Source organism: Onychostoma macrolepis, chromosome 22 (assembly GCF_012432095.1).
Source record: "Onychostoma macrolepis isolate SWU-2019 chromosome 22, ASM1243209v1, whole genome shotgun sequence".
Classification (NCBI taxonomy): domain Eukaryota; kingdom Metazoa; phylum Chordata; class Actinopteri; order Cypriniformes; family Cyprinidae; genus Onychostoma; species Onychostoma macrolepis.
The window spans coordinates 3,125,114-3,143,055 of NC_081176.1; the positions used below are offsets into that span (position 1 = coordinate 3,125,114).

Below are 17,942 nucleotides of genomic sequence, written 5' to 3' on the forward strand. Positions count from 1 at the left end.
TGTAGCCTATAATGAAAGTTAGGAAATTTTCATATGATAAACTACAAATAGAACATTTAAGTTGAGTTTCTGGATGCTGTGGTGAACTAATACATTCAAACGAAATTCACAATAACAACAAAAGGTACATAAAAGAGTGAAAACAAAACCTGGCAGAGGATAAGTGAGAATAATCCCACTGTCCTGAGAATAAAGACACTGTCCTGTATGAGTTCTATCATCAGTTCCAGTAGATACAATATTTGATCATCGTTTTTTGGGGACATTTTCATACACAGCTTCCGTCTTTGATTTCTACAAGGAAAAATACACTCAATCAGGAATCTTGCTGATGCGACAGGCAATTATAAGAATGAACAATCTCTGAATAACCTTTTTTTTTTAATAACAAGACCTTTTGCTTCAAAAAATAATTTACTTAAATTAGACTAATTTAAAAAATTCCAGGACAGTATAACTGAACATATTTTTCCATAATTTTTTTCCCAAAGCATTGTCTTACGCTAAAGGTTACTTTTCTTTTTTTTTTCATGTGCAAAGCATACTTTACTAACACTTTTTTTTAAACGACTGCTACTGCAGAACAGCAGAACACATGCTAACATGACATCAATCATCACATTTATGTTTTATCACAAGTTCTGAAGGTCTCTCATGAAAGAAAATGGCTGAGAATGATTCTTACAAAAGCAACAATGTCCGATTCCCTGATAATCACTAGAGTGTGACGTGTTACATGTGTGTAAAGAAAAAAAAAGGGAAAATGGCATAAAAACAGTTAAAACTATCTACTGCTGCTCTAAAAGCCGCTCTCTACTGAAGAATCAAGGCTGAACATCCACGTCTTCACTGACCGTCTGACACAAAACTTAAATAAGCAGCTTCAATCAGACTGACTGCAACAACTTCTTGCAATACAGTCAAGAATGAACGTACCGTTTTCCGTGTTGTTGGTTTACACAATGCTGAATCAGTTCTGTCTTCCTCCTGTGTCTGAACTGCATTAATAATAATCACAGATGTGTTAAAAGGACAAAAGTTTGTGATCTTATATACAAATCTGTATATATCTGATTCAAATGCATTAACTGTTGGTAATATTTGTAATTTATAGTTGAATTCCTCACCTGTTTTTCTATATTCCCTGCAGATGCAGCACATCACAACTGCAGCTAATCAACAGAGATCCAGCAGCAGAGATCAGCAGAATGTAAAACAAGGGTAGACCCTGATCTATAATGACAAAATTAATCTGTCAGTCTGACCTCAAACAAGACTGAGATCTCATTGATGGTTTATTTTTGAGCCAAATACAGAGATCAGCTTAATAGATAATTAATAACACCACTGTCGTACCTGAGTGAATCTGACAGAGTTGAGTTATGTTGAGATGTTTCATCTGCTTGCTGATGGGATTGTTGAGCACACAGCTGTAGGTGTTGTTATCCTGATATTCCACCTCCAGAGGTAGAGAGAGACTGATGCTGAGATCAGACACACTGATGCTGGACAATAAACTGTTTCCTTTGTACCAGGAGAGAGTCACATGACTCACATTCACCACTGAACACAGCAGTGAACAATATGAAGATGATGATGATAATGATGAAAGATTTTGTGAATAATCTCTGATAATGACAGGAACAGGCAGACGAGCTAGAAAATATGACAGAATAAATGGTAATATGGGTAAACTTACACATTTGTAATGATAATAATACATTTATAATTGTAACTTAATAAATTCCTCATATTTCTGCTTTTAATCCCTCCACCATTGACCTAATTGTTTTTCATTATAAGCACTTTGACTGACAGAAGAATGATTTCTACTCACCGTAGACAGAAACACTGAATGTTTTTGTTGACCACCTAGGTCCATCTATCTCTAGTTCATAGTGTCCTTCATTTTCAGTTGTGATGTTTGTGATGGTCAGAGATCCAGTTTGATCGTCCAGCTTCAGTCTGTCTCTAAATCTCCCATCAGGACCATCAGATGAGAAGAATATTCGTTTCACTCTGCTGATTTCAGCTATGAGAGCGTTTTCCGCTCCAAATTTCCACAGTATGTCATCGTCTTCATGTATTTCAGTAAGATCAGAGTTTAGAGTCACAGAATTTCCCTCCATCACTGACACTGACTCACCAAACACACCTGATGAACATGAAGAGATTTTGCACAGAATAAGACTCCCACTGGTTTAAATCAGCTGCATTTTTTGTCATTTACATTCACAATAGCAGCACGAAAAGCACAAAGGCACGAAACAAAATGAAAGGTGAGATATATGAACAGACAGACACACACACATATATATATATATATATATATATATATATATATGTGTGTGTGTGTGTGTGTGTGTGTGTGTGTGTGTATGTATTAGCAGATGAAAATGATCTAATTAGCAGCAGCTTTATTACTCTGAAATGAAAAAAAAAAAATATATATATATATATATATATACCAATCAGATGGCACCAGCCCAGACAGAACAAGACAAACATGCGAAACATGTTCTTTAGTTGTTCAGTGTCTGATGTAAGAAGACTGTCTGCTAAAAACACTCAAGCTGATGTGTGAATCCTCCCACAACGGTCCTCCTGTTCACACCTGTGTTTGCATATTTCATAATGTTATAGTTTATCTGGCCCTTATTAAGACTTTAACTGTTCGTAATGTATAGAAATATATACAATTTTTATCAGTTACACATACACATACCTTTTGAAAGTTCTCAGACTATTAAATGGCTAGAAGTAGATGAATAATGTTGAATATCAGAAGACTTATTAACTTTTGTAATTTAAAATGGTTGTATGGGCCTATGTACATTTATTTATTTATTTATTTATTTGTTTTTTATTGTTTGTGGAAAAAACAAAGTGCAAAGTTAAAACCATTTGCCATCTCACAGGTGCAGGTTTACCCGAGGTTCATCTTTTGAGTCAAACTGAAACCTGCTGTGGTCTGCTTTCAGAAATGTGGTTTTATCTGCTGGGTGGACGAACACATTATAGGTTTAGTTTGTAGGTGAAGGCCTTCTTCTTGTCTTGCTGTTATGAGCAGATTTTTAAGACCCATTAACCTATAGAAAGAATTATGATGAGAAACTGTAACTTTAAATTACTTAGAATGATTGTCTTTTTTTTTTTTTTTTTGAAAGAAAGAAATGGATGCTTCTAACAATCAAGATTGTACTTGGTTGACTTACTACAGGTAAAACATCTACCTTTGTATGCACACATTATTCAATGATATTACCAAAAGTATTTGTTTTCCACCACATTTGAAATGGATAAATGAATACTATAGCTGTTGTTAACGAACTCTCATCTCTTGTAAATGAAAGTGAAAATGAGCGACATGACGGCCAAGTAAGATAACCCATACCCAAAGTTTGTGCTCTGCATTTAACCCATCCAAATGCACACACACTGTAGTGAGTAGTGAACACACACACACCATTTGCAATTTGGTGCCTTGTTCAAGGGTCTCACCTCAGTCGTGGGTATAGAGGGTAGAATGGGGTGGTCGTGGTTAGAGAGTCGGACTTGTAACCACAAGGTTGCAGGTTCGAGTCTCAGGTCTGGCAGGGATTGTCGGTGGGGGGAGTGAATATCCAGCGCTCTCTTCTATTCTCAAAACCACGACTGAGGTGAGACCCTTGCGCAAGGCACTGAACCCCCAACCCAACCGCAGTAGCTGTCCACTGCTCCGGATGTGTATTCGGATGTGTGTGTTCACTACTCACTGCTGTGTGTGTGCACTTGGATGGGTTAAATGCAGAGCACAAATCCAAGTATGGGACACCATACTTAGCCACATGTCACGTCCTTTAGAACTCCTAAACTCTAACTCTCTAACCATTAGACCACAACTGTAATTATATGATGGTGTGAAATTTCCACTCACTGTGCAAATAAAAACCTTTCATTCTGCTGACTTTTACTGTTGTAATGTTATAGCTAAAACTGTCTTATAATGGTTTTAGTAGGTTCCCAGTGCAGTGACTGACTTGGAACCATAGGGACCTGAAACCTGAAATGGGCCACAGTAATAATAAGGGTGGTTCTGCTAAATGCATGTAAAACCAGGGATGATATCTTTCTCATACTCCTGTGAGATTCAAACTGTAAATATGAAATATAAAATAAAATAAAAAGTAGTACACAATTTGAAAACTGTTAGAATAATGTATAACCAAAATAAAATAAAATAAAAACATGTATAGTTCTCTGGTGAACATTGATCCTAACTATTCAGCTCACTCTTGTGATGCTGTTTTAGCTACCGATTCTCAAAAACCCACCAGATGGCGCAATTCATTAGTTAATACTGAAAACCAAAGTAGAAAGGTGTAAACATCAGTCAAAATATCAGTAAAACCAATTATCAGTCGATATTTTGTATAAAAAATAGTTTGTCTTTATTTACAGATTGAGTTCTGTCTTTAAGTTCTATAGCAGGAATATGTAGTGGTGTGGACTGCAGTAACACAAGCATGGCAAAAGTATACAGCTTGGAAATATACAGATGCAAACATGACATGTAGCTTAAATGAGTTTGTTATTGTTCAAACTGGCCTCAGGAAGGCAACGCAATGATCAGGCAAGGGGTCTTATTTTGCTTTTTGTTTCTTTAACAGCTCCAGCAGCATCTACTTATAGCGGTGTATAGCTGTTTTCTCCTTTGGACACTAGAGAGAGATAATGAGCTTGAACTACATTTGCTAAAATGTCCAGCTGATCATGTTGTGTTTGGCGATACTGTAAACTACTATGTGATGCACGTATGTTCAATGAAATTTTCTAAAAAAAAAAAATTGTAAATCAAGAGCCATAAATGAGAGACAAAATGGCACACTGAAAGGTGAAATCAATTTTAATAATGGAACTAGAGTTAATTGAACATTGTTTGAATTTCTGAATGCTGTGCTATTTGTGAAGCATCAAATTAAAGCAACAATATTTCTGACATCACAATAACTTATGGGAGCACATGTGCAAAAAAATAAAATAAAAGATGTGATACAAAGAGGCAGAGACATCTGGGCAGAGAATAAATGTGAACAAAACCAAAAGGTATGAGGCAGCATCCTGTATGAGCTCTATCATCCGTTTCAGCAGATACAGTATTTCACCGTTTTTTTGGGACATTTTCATACACAGCCTCCGACTTTGATTTCTGCAAGAAAATGCAAACTTAATCAGGAACATTGCGGATGTGACAGAAAATTAATTGCAGACCAACTTTAGGTATCTCTCTGAATAATATTTACAACAAGAGCTTATTAATATTTCTATAAAATCTTTTTAAAAATAGTTTTAAATTCCCAAATCAGTAGAGCTGAACATAATGCAAAGGACACAATAGGAAGAACAGCCGTTTTTTCAAAGAGCACTGCTACTACAGAACAGATGCTCACATCGTGCAGTTAGAGGAAATTACATCAGTCATCCAGTTCATCACATGAGTTTTTAAACCGTTAAATCATCAAACTAATTATTTCAGTTCTGAAGGTTTGAGAATGGTTGCATTTCACACAAAAGCAACATATTTGTTGCAGCATGTCTATAAAGCAACCAGCTTTAGCCTGAAGCCGCATTTGACCTCAGACGATCATGAACCATCATGAACTCGAGGCCAGACTTCAGCACATGTAAACATGAGTCAACAACTCCTTTTTTCCATTAAAATTCGAATGATATAAAACTGATGTTGTATGATTTATTTTAGAATAACAAACCAAGTTATTTATACTTAGAACTGTCTGTATATGATTTTAAATAGCAGATTATTTAAATTAGTAGGCCACAGACCACAGGTTTGTGTTTAGTGTAACGTTAAAAAGTTTTACATGTACAATTCATAACAGTGTGCATATAATTATCTCATTACATTACAAAAAATAAAAAATAAAATAAAAAAACACCTTCCTGACAGACAGTAGCACCTCAAATGTAGAAATGAGTTGGATGTGAACTACAAAGATGCAACAACCCAGGAGTGATCTAGTGCAGTCAAATGATACACTGCACAACCAGGTGTACAAGCATGAGACTGACAAAGCAAGACTGACAATAGTTTTAAAAGTGTAATCCCTTAAATTATTCCGTGTGCGTATGGAATACAACTCTCCACTGTGGTAACACAGAAACAATACGGAGCCTTTGTTTTATGTTTGGAAGGCTGCTTCGCAGAGCGTGCTCTTGTCGCTGCATGGTGTTGCAGGGTCTTCCTGCGGAACTGGGCTACGTTTACACCGTTCTCATGGGTGTTTTTTTTTTTATAGTCAGGTTTTTAAAACATCTCAGAACACCCCCCAGAATGCCTTTCATTTACACACTTACACGTTTTCAGTAAATATGAATATCACAAATGACATCCAGAAGTTAAAAAAAATACACAAATGTAAATATAATGTTTTAATGACAGTGAGAATTGCTTGGCTATGAAAGTTTTATTCTGCATTGCAGAAATTACAGTATGAGTGCGAAGAACATATTTTTACTTGAATAATTGTCATGCACACTTGATTTAGTATCATACGCTGCTGGACTCGTCAACAGATGCAACAATGGCAATGTATTTCTGGTTGCCATGACCAATTACGCACATTCACTGCTGCTCTGTTGTTTTAAAAACACTTGAATATTATATATGGGGGGAAAAAACACAACCCCATCACTTTTTAAGACAAAATTACGCCAGTAATATTGTTTCTTAAAACAAATCCATGAATTACTTAAAAAGTGCTGGGTTAAATGTGAAGTCACCCTGTTCTTCCAGTGCCCAAGTTCTAAGCAGATTTACAAGTTTAAAGTTTTTATTATTTTATATTTAATTTTAATTATTTATTTTTACAATCCAAGTATAATCTTTCCTAAATGAAAAGCAGTGGTGTTTGCTGTTGTCAATGAGAGAGCATGCAATGGTGCTTTCAGGAACGATGAAGGCCGCTCGATCATCCGCATCTAATAGTGCTCTTTTATTAAATAAATAAACTGTTTTGGGGGTAAAAAAAAAAAAAAAAAAAAAAGAGCATCATTAGATGTGAATGATTGAGCGTCCGTCATAACTCCTTCAGGTTAATGTCTCATCAACCACAGCAAACACTAAAGTCTACAGTTTTTAATTTAGATAACATTTTACATGCCATGGACAATGTTAGGATTTGACATTCATCATTCACTATCGTTGAAAAACTTACTCTATTTGCACTGAAATGCATAGTGTAAATGGAGAAAAAAGCATGATTAAACTATCCTTTGATCATAGGTGCTGGCAGTTGGTCCGCTAAACCACCCACGTCTGTTCACTGACCGTCTGATGCACATTAAACACAAAACTTCAATCAGATTAACTGACTGCAAAAACTTCTTGCAACACAGTCATGAATGATCTTACCTTTTTGTGTGTTTTGGGTTTACACAATGCTGAATCAGAGTCTTCCTCATGGGTTTGAACTGCATTAATAATTATAAGTGTGTTAAAATGAAACATTTTCAGTATTATTTCAACATTTGTATAGTAAAATAAATTTCTACAGATTAATTGCTTGTCCTGCTGACCTGTTTTTCTACATTTCTTGCAGAAGCAGCACGTCACAATTGCAGCTACAATCAACAGAGATCCGGCAGCGGCAGCAAAGATCAATATGTAAAATAACGGTAGGCCTTGCTCTTTAATTGACAGTTCTGCAATTGACAAAATGAGCCATTGGTGTGAATCTGTCTGTCTGCTCTACAACAAACACTATGAAACATCAGCACTGTATAACTGATATTTCACTGGCAATATAGCTGGTGACGTACCTGAGTGAATTTGACAGAGTTTGCTGATGTCCAGATGTGTGGTCTGGTTGCTGATGGGATTGTTGAGCACACAGCTGTAGGTGTTGTTATCCTGATATTCCACCTCCAGAGGTAGAGAGAGACTGATGCTGAGATCAGACACACTGATGCTGGACAATAAACTGTTTCCTTTGTACCAGGAGAGAGTCACATGACCCACATTCACCACTGAACACAACAATGAACAATTCTGCTGTGATGATGATGAACAATTTTGTGAACAATCTCTGGTAATGTAAGAAGTGGGCAGACGACCTGAAAAATATAATAGAATAAACAGAAAAATGGACAAATGTAAGCAACAATCTTGGTGTAGTGTTTTAGTGTTTTTGTCATTTTAAACTATACAATGATTAAACATTGCAATATTTAGATGAAGATAATGGCTAATCTGTAAACTTTAAAATACTCATGGTTTCAGATTAGTATAGCTAGATTAAAATGGTGTTGTATAGCACTAAAAGTGGTTCTTTGGCTCGTAATCATATTGTATAGCACCAAATCTTGGTGCTTCAGTGGTTCTTCAGTGGTTCTTCGCCGGTTCTTTGGCATGACTGAGGGGCTATATAGCACCGCTACCATATACAGAACCTGTTAAGCTCCTGTATGGTTCTTCAGTGGTTCTTTAGGGTGATTAAGGTGCTATATAGCACCACTGCCGTACAAAGAACCTGTTAAGCCCATTTAAAGGTTCTTTACGAGCCCTCTTCAAATCCAGTATTAAAATTTCATCACTATCACAATGTAATGCTGTAAACCCTACAACCATGAAGTGATTGTATAATGATTTAAAAAGCTTAGCAGCTCAAACAAGGCAAACATTTTAAAATTAGTAAACACTGCAAATGACTTAAAAACCTTAAACTGCAAATGAGGTACAAGTCAATTTTATTTTATTTATTTAAAATGTATTTTATTTTATTTTTTTTATTATCATTATTATTATTATTATTATTATTATTATTATTTTGTAATCAAAATTGTGCTGTGCATTGAGCTTAATATGAATTGAATCTGTAATATTCCTTTAAAAAACAAGAATATTTTGATATTAAGAATGAGGCAAATGATACCCACCATAGACAGAAACACTGAATGTTTTTGATAACAGTTTAGCTGCAATGATCTCTAGTTTATAGAGTCCAGTATGTTCAGTTGTGATGTTTGTGATGGTCAGAGATCCAGTTTGATCGTCCAGCTTCAGTCTGTCTCTGAATCTCCCATCATTATGTGTGAAGAAGATTCGAGAAGCTCTGTTTATTTGAGCTATCAAAGTGTTTTTAGCTCCAAAATTCCACATTATTTCATCATCTTCATGTATTTCAGTAACATCAGTGTGTAGCATAGAGAATATATGGGGTATTGTCAAGAGGAAAATGAGACACGCCAGACCCAACAATGCAGATGAGCTGAAGGCCACTGTCAAAGAAACCTGGGCTTCCATACCACCTCAGCAGTGCCACAAACTGATCACCTCCATGCCACGCTGAATTGAGGCAGTAATTAAAGCAAAAGGAGCCCCTACCAAGTATTGAGTACATATACAGTAAATGAACATACTTTCCAGAAGGCCAACAATTCACTAAAAAATTATGAAGTACTTATGAAGTATTCTAATTTGTTGAGATAGTGAATTGGTGGGTTTTTGTTAAATGTGAGCCTAAATCACAATTAAAAGAACCAAAGACTTAAACTACTTCAGTCTGTGTGCATTGAATTTATTTAATACACAAGTTTCACAATTTGAGTTGAATTACTAAAATAAATTAACTTTTCCACGACATTCTAATTTATTGAGATGCACCTGTATGGATGGAATCTAGATTGACATTTGCAATGCATGTTAAAAAACTGATCAGGAAATGTAAAACAGGAGTAAAAATTTTACGATGTCTATCTGGGGTAGAATGGGTAGCTTGTAGATTGTCTTTGAAAAGAATTTATTGTACATTAATCAGACCAAGTTTACATTATGGAAGTATTATCTACAGATTTGCATCAGAATCCACACTCAAAAAGATTGAAACAATACAGAATCAAGCTCTTAGAATATGTTGTGGTGCGTTCAAAACATCTCCCATTGCAGCCATGCAGGTAGAGGTTGGGGAAGCTCCTTTATTCCTTCGTAGGTATAATATATATTTATAGCGATTATCGCCGATTTGATTGCACAGATACTATTTAAACTAAACTGAGCTAGACAATGACATCTCTGAATTCAATAATGAAATGCCTTTAATTGAAAATTGAAAATTGAGTGTTTAATCTTATCATTATACATTACCGACACTCTATCCTCCAATTTGATACTGTTAAGTGCTTTGACACAATCTGTATTGTTAAAAGCGCTATATAAATAAAGGTGACTTGACTTGACTATAAAATAAGAATGAATTATTGGGTCAATTTAAAAGGACATAAAGAGAGTCATCCAGTAAAGGGAGTGATTGAGGAATGCTGGGAGCATGGAAACAAAAATATTAAAAGCTTTGGATGGATTGCTAAAAGGGAAGCACAAGTGGTTGGCATTGCAGATTGTGATGTTAGCCCAGCTGTGATATTATCCACTATTCCACCATGGTTTTTTCCTATGCCAAAAGTAATTTTCAAATACAAATAAAAAATAAGAATGAGAAAGATACCCCTAAGAACATTATTGCACAGCAGTATTTAGATCAGTCTTATCCATCATGGTTACATATATTTACTGATGGTTCTAAAGACCCTGTCTCTGGTAGAACAGCTGCTGCAGTATTTATTCCAAAGTTTCAAACTAGTATTAAGAAAAGAATAACTGATCATGTATCCGTGTATACTGCAGAATTAATTGCCATGGTGGTAGCACTCCAGTGGGTGGAGGATGTAAAACCAAGGTTAGTAGTTATATGTTCTGACTCTTATGCAGCAATATCGAGCCTTGCAAGTGGAGTAAAATCATCAAGGCAAGACATGATATATGAGATTCTTGCAAGTTTGTTAAGAATAAGTAATGAAAGCGTAATAACATTTTTGTGGGTTCCTGCTCATGTGGGAGTGGAGGCCAATGAAGAGGTTGATAAGCTAGCTAAGCAAGCTCTTAAACACACAGAAATAGATATTCAAGTGACTCTTAGCAAAAATTAGATTAAAGGGAAAATTAAAAAATGCATTAATAATGAATGGCAAAAAGTATGGAACTGTGATAGCAAGGGTAGACGTATAATATTCAGCAGCAAGTAGGAAATGGAAGAAGTGTTTTTAGGAATAGGAAAGAAGATACAATTATTTCTCGCATCCAAATAGGGCATTCAAGTTTAAATCAATCTCTTTTTAAAATAGGAAAACATGAAACAGGTCAATGTATTTATTGTAATCAGGCTGAAACTATAGAGCATGTTTTAATAAAATGTAAAAAAAATATGAAAAAGAAAATTTAAAATTAAGGAAGTAAGAAATATAGGTGTTGAACCATTTAATTTGACAAATCTTTTAAAAAAACATGCAGAGCAAGGTAAAATATATTATAAAGTATATTAAAGAAATAGGACTAATAAGGAGAATTTAGAATTATAAGTTACTAATATATATGGTTATTTACAGTGTGTATATGTGTTATATATATATATATATATATATATATATATATATATATATATATATATTTTTTTTTTTTTTTTTATTATTATTATTGTTAGTAATTATTAGTGCTTCACACTCCAGTCCAGTTGGTGGCGGTAAATGCACCTAAAGTTGGTTTGCCATCCGACATAAAACAACATCCGAATAAGAATAAGAATAAGAATAAGAAGAAGAAGACTTTTGGCAAAACACGAACGAAGACTTCGACACGTTGCTTGAATTTGAAAAGTGATGTTTTTCACCCAACAGATCTGGCCTAACAGTTACGCTGTTACTTTCACTTTTGCGTCCGACATTTTTATTATGAAATCTGCGTTCATTTAAATTTTAAATGGAAATGTGATGCAGATATTTACTTTTTTGGTAACGTTAGGAGGTATATGCTTATTCTTCGTGTGTGGTAAGACTTTTATTTGTTATTTTGTTTATTTGTCTCTTTTAAATTCGCCGGTAAAACCCAGTTTTATTTTGTAGTTCTTATATCATAACTCATGGCATCATAACTTATAGAAAACAATCGAAATGCCATTGTATGATCTCCTTATTGACGTCAGAACCAAAGGATTTGAAGAGTATTTCACGATCTTAATTCTAAAAATTAAAATAATCTAATAATATGAATCTAAGCAGAAATATTATTTCGAATAGCTCTAAAATTAGCCGTAGTTTATGTTAACATAAACGTTTCCAAAATGCATGGCATGCAAAGACAGTTATACTGTAAGTTTAAAGTAAAAGCAATTTTTTATTAGGTGGAAAATACCAGTAGGTTATTTGAAACCCTTTATTTTTTATTATTATTATTATTGTTATTATTATTATTAGAGGAAGGCGTGCAAGGAAATATGCTCTGATCACCACTTGAATGAATACATACACAAATATATGCAGTGTGACATGAATTGGGATGTGAGTTTTACTATATTCATTAAGTTGCAGAAGATCATTTATGAATATGTAAATTGATGTTACACCTTGTGTGAAAGACTTGGGTAAATTTGGTTTTATATTTGCAAATTCACAACATTAACACATTTCCACCTTCAATAACTTCCTAATTATATGTGCAATAAAGTTATTTTTTGCAAATTCTAATCAACGACATCATTGTCAACCTACTAAATTTTTTTTTCACAATCGATCAAAAAGGGCAAGTATTGTTTTACTGTCATACTTACTTGTGAATGGCCGCTGAATGTCCAATGTAGTGTGGTTAACAAAGTAATTGAATGCAGAAGTCCGAATGTGCGAATATAAAACCAACTTTACCCAAGTGTGTAAAAGGGTGCACCCCCTTTATCTCCAGTCAAAGTTACTTTGAAACTGTAACATCAAGTTACATGCATAACAAACTATGGTCAAACTACTATTTTAAAATTTTATTTAGCCACACTACGCTTAGGTTCAACAAGTATCATTGAATGCATGCATGAATTAATTAATTAATTAATAATCTTATTTAGGTTGTGACAACATCAAACTGCAATGGTCCTATTGTTTTGTCATGCTCCTATGTCATGCATGCATCACAATTTGAATGCAGAGATTCACATTATTCACATTTCATCTTGTATATATTTGTCCCACTATTCCAGAAGCTATTTATAATTAACTGTTTGTTTCTTCTTCAGGTGCTTCTGCTTTTGAGACAGACAGTGTCTCAGTGTTTGTGATGGAGGGAGATGCAGTCACTTTATACACTGATGATAAAATGAAACAAGACCGAATGACATGGTATTTTGAAGACAATCGGATAGCTCTTATTAATGGAGATCAGAGTAAAATCTGTGCAGATGATCAGTGTAAAGAGAGATTCAGAGACAGACTGAATGTGAATCAGACTGGATCTCTGACCATCATGAACATCAGAACCACAGACTCTGGAGATTATAAACTAAAGATCACCAGCCGCAACATTGAAAAGATCTTTAGTGTTACTGTACAAGGTGAGTCATTTAAAAATTTTAAAGCCAGGTTATCTATGTTTAAATCACATCTATTTAGTATGGTGTGTTTTTGTATCAAGTTTAAACTGCAGTAATACAATTTTTTTAGTGCAAATGTTGATAGATGCTATCCAATAGATGTAAATTAAATGCTTTTTCTACTAAAGGCAATGTAAGGTTGACTATTACACTCAAGGAAAAAAAAAAAAAAAAAAACCTGCCCCACACGCAAAGCTGAGAACTCTTTCTGCATAACTTTTTCTCTTTTATTCCAATAAGGGTTTTGTGAACAAAACTCTTTAGAGTAGTGATAGTTGCTCATTTTAATACCTCTGATTGGCTTGCATTTATGCACTTAGCAGTCATGCAGACTGATCTGCATTGCTAAAAGAGTGTTGTTAATAGAAATCTTAATGCAATGCAAGTGCATCTATCATCATAACCATTTTTTGTGAGCTTTTTAATTCATGAGCTGCAGTTGTGTTCTGGTGGAGATGGCAGTTTCTCATGAGACCCTTATCTTCTAGTATAATCTGTTTGATTGAGGATTTCATGTAAAATAAGTCTGTGATGAGCAAAAATAAGGATTTTCAGTCTGAAAACCATGGAAAAATATGCAATCATAATGTTGTGTAGTTTTTTTCCCTTTATTCCATTCTTTGTTCTTTTGTTTGTTGTTTTTGATCCTCCGATCAGCTGTTGGTTTGTTTCAGGTGTTTCTGATGCTGAACGAGATGAAATGAAGAGAAAGTCTGTGAAGGAGGGAGAATCTGTCACTTTAGATCCTGGTGTAACAAACAACCCAAATGATTTGATGACGTGGCATTTTAATGACAGTCTCATCGCTGAAATCACTGGAGATCAGAGTAAAATCTGTACAGATGTTCAGTGTAAAGAGAGATTCAGAGACAGACTGAAGCTGGATCTTCAGACTGGATCTCTGAACATCACAGACACCAGAACCACAGACTCTGGAGATTATAAATTACAGATCAACAGCAGCAGATTCAGCATTATTAGGATCTTCACTGTTATTGTCACTTGTGAGTATTATTTTGTCATTCAGTGCATGTTTCCATGTTATTTTAGAATACAGTTCAATGTTTTTAAACAAGTCCACTAAATGAGAACCTGGATTGATCTTTAAAAACAATGACAGATGTCACCATTTATCAGTTAAAATCACGCAACACTAATGATCCAAGTACAAAAGGTGTAAATATCAGTAATCAATTTTGATAAAATCAATCAGTCAAATCTGTTTGTCTTTATGTCTGTCAAAGAGGTGTTAGTGAGGCCAGCAGGGGGTGCTCACCCTGCAGTCTGTGTGGGTCCTAACGCCCCAGTAGTGATGGGGACACTATACTGTAAAAAAGCACCGTCTTTCGGATGAGATGTTAAACCGAGGTCCTGACTCTCTGTGGTCATTAAAAATCCCATGGCACTTCTCGTAAATTCCCTCCACTGGCCCTTGTCTATCATGGCCTCCTAATAATCCCCATCCACTTGATTGGCTCTATCTCTCTCTCCTCTCCACCTGTAGCTGGTGTGTGGTGAGCGCACTGGCGCCGTTGTCCTGTGGCTGCCGTCGCATCATCCAAGTGGATGCTGCACACTGGTGGTGGTTGAGGAGAGACCCCCCACATGATTGTAAAGCGCTTTGGGTGTATTGCAGTACACAATAAAGCGCTATATAAATGCCTCATTCATTCATTCATTCATTCATGTTTCAGATTCAGGATCATCTTCAGTTGCTGCCGCTGCTGCTGCTGCTACTGCTGCTGCTGTTCTTCTTCTGCTTGTTGCTGCTGGTTTCTATAAGCGCAACGCAATAATGAAATGTGAGTATTATATACAGCTGATTTAACAAGATGGAAATATGAGAATTGTTGTAAGAAAAATCCCCCCCCCCCCTTCCTCATTAAGCAAAGTCAGCAGTGTTTAACCAAGTTTATTATTGTTCAAACAGGCATCAGGAGGCAGCCCAGGGATCAGGTAAGATGATGTTTGCAACTGTAAATTTATTATGTTCTGATGCTTCTGGTTTCATTCACTTTCAGTTAATTAGTTGGACAAAACAGATCTTTATATTGCTTGATATTGCAGACTTGTTATTTTAATTTACTGTCATTATGATAAACACACTTGTTCTTTTAGTTATTTATAGAAACTAATGAATCGGAAATCTTTCAAATTCACAGTAAATAGTCTCTTAAAAAAACTCCCCAATGAACTAAATAACACAACATAAAAACAAAAATAGCAACTTTATATCTACTTTGTGGTATTGTGTGTTTGTGTAATTCAAACATCAATCCTGTTCATTTCTTTTACCTTCTGTGAATCTGTGTTTCTTACAGATGAATGATGCTGAAGACCCACCCCTTGAACAGATTGATCCTCTAATGCAGATGGCTACTATTGAGACATCCCCTAATGAGACTGAGGCTGCCAATGAGACAGAACAGTAACATTTATTTTATTGAAAGGGAAAATCAAGAGAAGATGGGGAAATTAGAGAAGAGCATCAGCAGGAATTCTCATTGCTGACAGAAACTGTCAAATGCATATGGGTCTATTCCTCATAACTTGATCCAAGTTGCTTTGGACTACTACCACATCCCACATAACATTCAGGGCATGATCACCAGTTACCTGAGAGACATCAAGTTACAATTTCCTCATTTATTTAGACGAAATATTGTGTAAAAAGTTCGCATTTACCCACATAGCAATTTTTCTCTGGCCCACACAATCAGCTTTTGCTTGGCCCACATACCGCAATGACTTGCGGTCAGTGGTTAGTTACTCAAAGAATGTAATATATTACTCACTACTAGTTACTCCTTTCAAAGGTAATATTGTTACTTTAGTCAGAAAACGCGAAGGGAAGGAGACAGAGGAGTTGAGCCAGCGCAGGAGAGACTTGTGGCTAGCTAGGATAAATAGGCTAAACTTTCAGCCAACTCCCCACAGCAAAGTCTGTTCCCATCATTTTATCACATGTAGGCTAACGTTACAGTTTTTAGATAATTTAAAGTTACCTCACAGCAAAGTCTGTCCCCATAATTTTATCACGTATGGTTAGCTGTAAGCAGTGGCTGAAACTGCTCTTTCAAATAGAGGAAGCTGCCATACATTGAGACAATTATTAAATTAGTATCAATAACTATATGAACATATAGGTCTGGCATTGATACTAGGTAGAGAATTAGTGCTTGTATGATACTGTGTTATTTTGTTACAGCGCTCCTAGTAAAAGTTAGTCTGGAGCCCTGACTTGTATTAGGTTGAGGGTGATTAGGCTAACTGGTAACACTTTAGAATAATGGTCCGTTGTTGACAAGTAACTATGCAGGAAGTAATAAGTAGTTCTACATTAACACTTAACTTAATACACTTAACTAATATAGAAGCAAGATTAACTAAGCAATAAGTAATAGGTAATTTAGGACAGAGGTAGTTCCTTATTAGTTATTTGATAATTACTAAAGAAAAATATCGTCATTGAGAACTACTTATGAACTATGACCAATTAATAAAGAATAACCAATTAATTACTAATCACAACAGTAAAGTCTATAAAATGAACAATTAGGTTCTTTGTGGAAACTAATTTATGAATATTTAATTATTATTATTATTATTATTATTATTTGTAAATGTAGTAATAATAATAATAATTATGTGACAGGCATCAGCCGTGCTCCACGCACGGAAACCCTTAGCATCAATATGCCGACGTGATACTGGGAAATTTATCGTCATCATTATTGTTCAGAACTGGGTAGGTTTAGGGTAGGGGTGAGGTCAGGTACTCCGGTGAAAGTATAACTGCATCTGAGTCACTCTTTTTACGTGGTCCGGTGCAGCGCTGGTGTTGAACCAGTGAATCCGTGCATGGACCACGGCTGCTGCCTTCTGTGAGCCCATCACGGAATTTTCGGCGATTCCGTGACAGATTCCACCACAGATTCGGAGGTTAATTAAGTCCGTGAACATTACACGGAATTCTGTGAGATCAGGTTGGTGCAACAGTTTCAACGCCTCCCGATGCAGGACCAACAACATCTAGGTCCAACGACAGCTGCTTTGCAGTACTTTTTATAAAATGGATGTTTATGTTAATTTAATTTAATTCTGTTTGACTGTTGTATTTGCACTTTTTTCTAAACTGCTATTTGTTGCTAATAAAAGTTGTTAATATTGTTGTGCATGTTATTGTTTCAGTATTAGTGTTTGGTATTCAGTTTCTGAACGGTTTAGGCACAAGCCAACCGTTTGGTGACACTGTCTGAGCCTTATGTCATAATTTTTTTATTATTCACGGTAATACCGTATACCGAGGTAAAATAGGGAGGAGGTTTGACGGTATCAACATTTGGAAACCGCCCAAGCCTACCCCTCACTAATGACTCGAGCGTTACCTTGTCAGTCCGCAGGAACTACTAGTGATCTGGACCATTATTTTAAAGTGAAAAACATGTTGACCCTCACTAATATGCCACACTGCAAGAACTA

At 35.4% G+C, this 17,942-nt stretch overlaps 2 protein-coding genes across 2 annotated transcripts; one reads left to right on the plus strand and one right to left on the minus strand.

The window, feature by feature from the left end:
* Nucleotides 1-846: 846 nt before the first annotated feature.
* On the minus strand, nt 847-4,029 carry LOC131530132 (natural killer cell receptor 2B4-like). Its single transcript, XM_058760255.1, has 4 exons — nt 4,020-4,029; nt 1,838-2,155; nt 1,357-1,656; nt 847-998 (listed from the first exon to the last, which is right to left on the minus strand). The coding sequence occupies exons 1-4, from the start codon at nt 4,027-4,029 to the stop codon at nt 847-849; spliced, it is 780 nt and encodes a 259-aa protein (XP_058616238.1).
* Nucleotides 4,030-11,647: 7,618 nt separating this feature from the next.
* LOC131530498 (uncharacterized) lies at nt 11,648-17,709 on the plus strand. The gene is made up of 6 exons (XM_058760808.1): nt 11,648-11,875; nt 13,107-13,421; nt 14,135-14,464; nt 15,155-15,262; nt 15,391-15,416; nt 15,782-17,709. The coding sequence occupies exons 1-6, from the start codon at nt 11,818-11,820 to the stop codon at nt 15,890-15,892; spliced, it is 948 nt and encodes a 315-aa protein (XP_058616791.1). The 5' UTR covers nt 11,648-11,817; the 3' UTR covers nt 15,893-17,709.
* Nucleotides 17,710-17,942: the final 233 nt, after the last annotated feature.

Coding starts and splice junctions, on each gene's coding strand:
- LOC131530498 (XM_058760808.1), top strand. CDS start 11,818: ATGCAGATATTTACTTTTTTGGTAACGTTAGGAGGTATATGCTTATTC. Junction 11,876..13,106: donor ATGCTTATTCTTCGTGTGTG/GTAAGACTTTTA, acceptor TTTCTTCTTCAG/GTGCTTCTGCTTTTGAGACA. Junction 13,422..14,134: donor CTTTAGTGTTACTGTACAAG/GTGAGTCATTTA, acceptor GGTTTGTTTCAG/GTGTTTCTGATGCTGAACGA.
- LOC131530132 (XM_058760255.1), bottom strand. Junction 1,657..1,837: donor ATTCAGTGTTTCTGTCTACG/GTGAGTAGAAAT, acceptor CATATTTTCTAG/CTCGTCTGCCTGTTCCTGTC. Junction 999..1,356: donor ACTCTGTCAGATTCACTCAG/GTACGACAGTGG, acceptor TTATTAATGCAG/TTCAGACACAGGAGGAAGAC.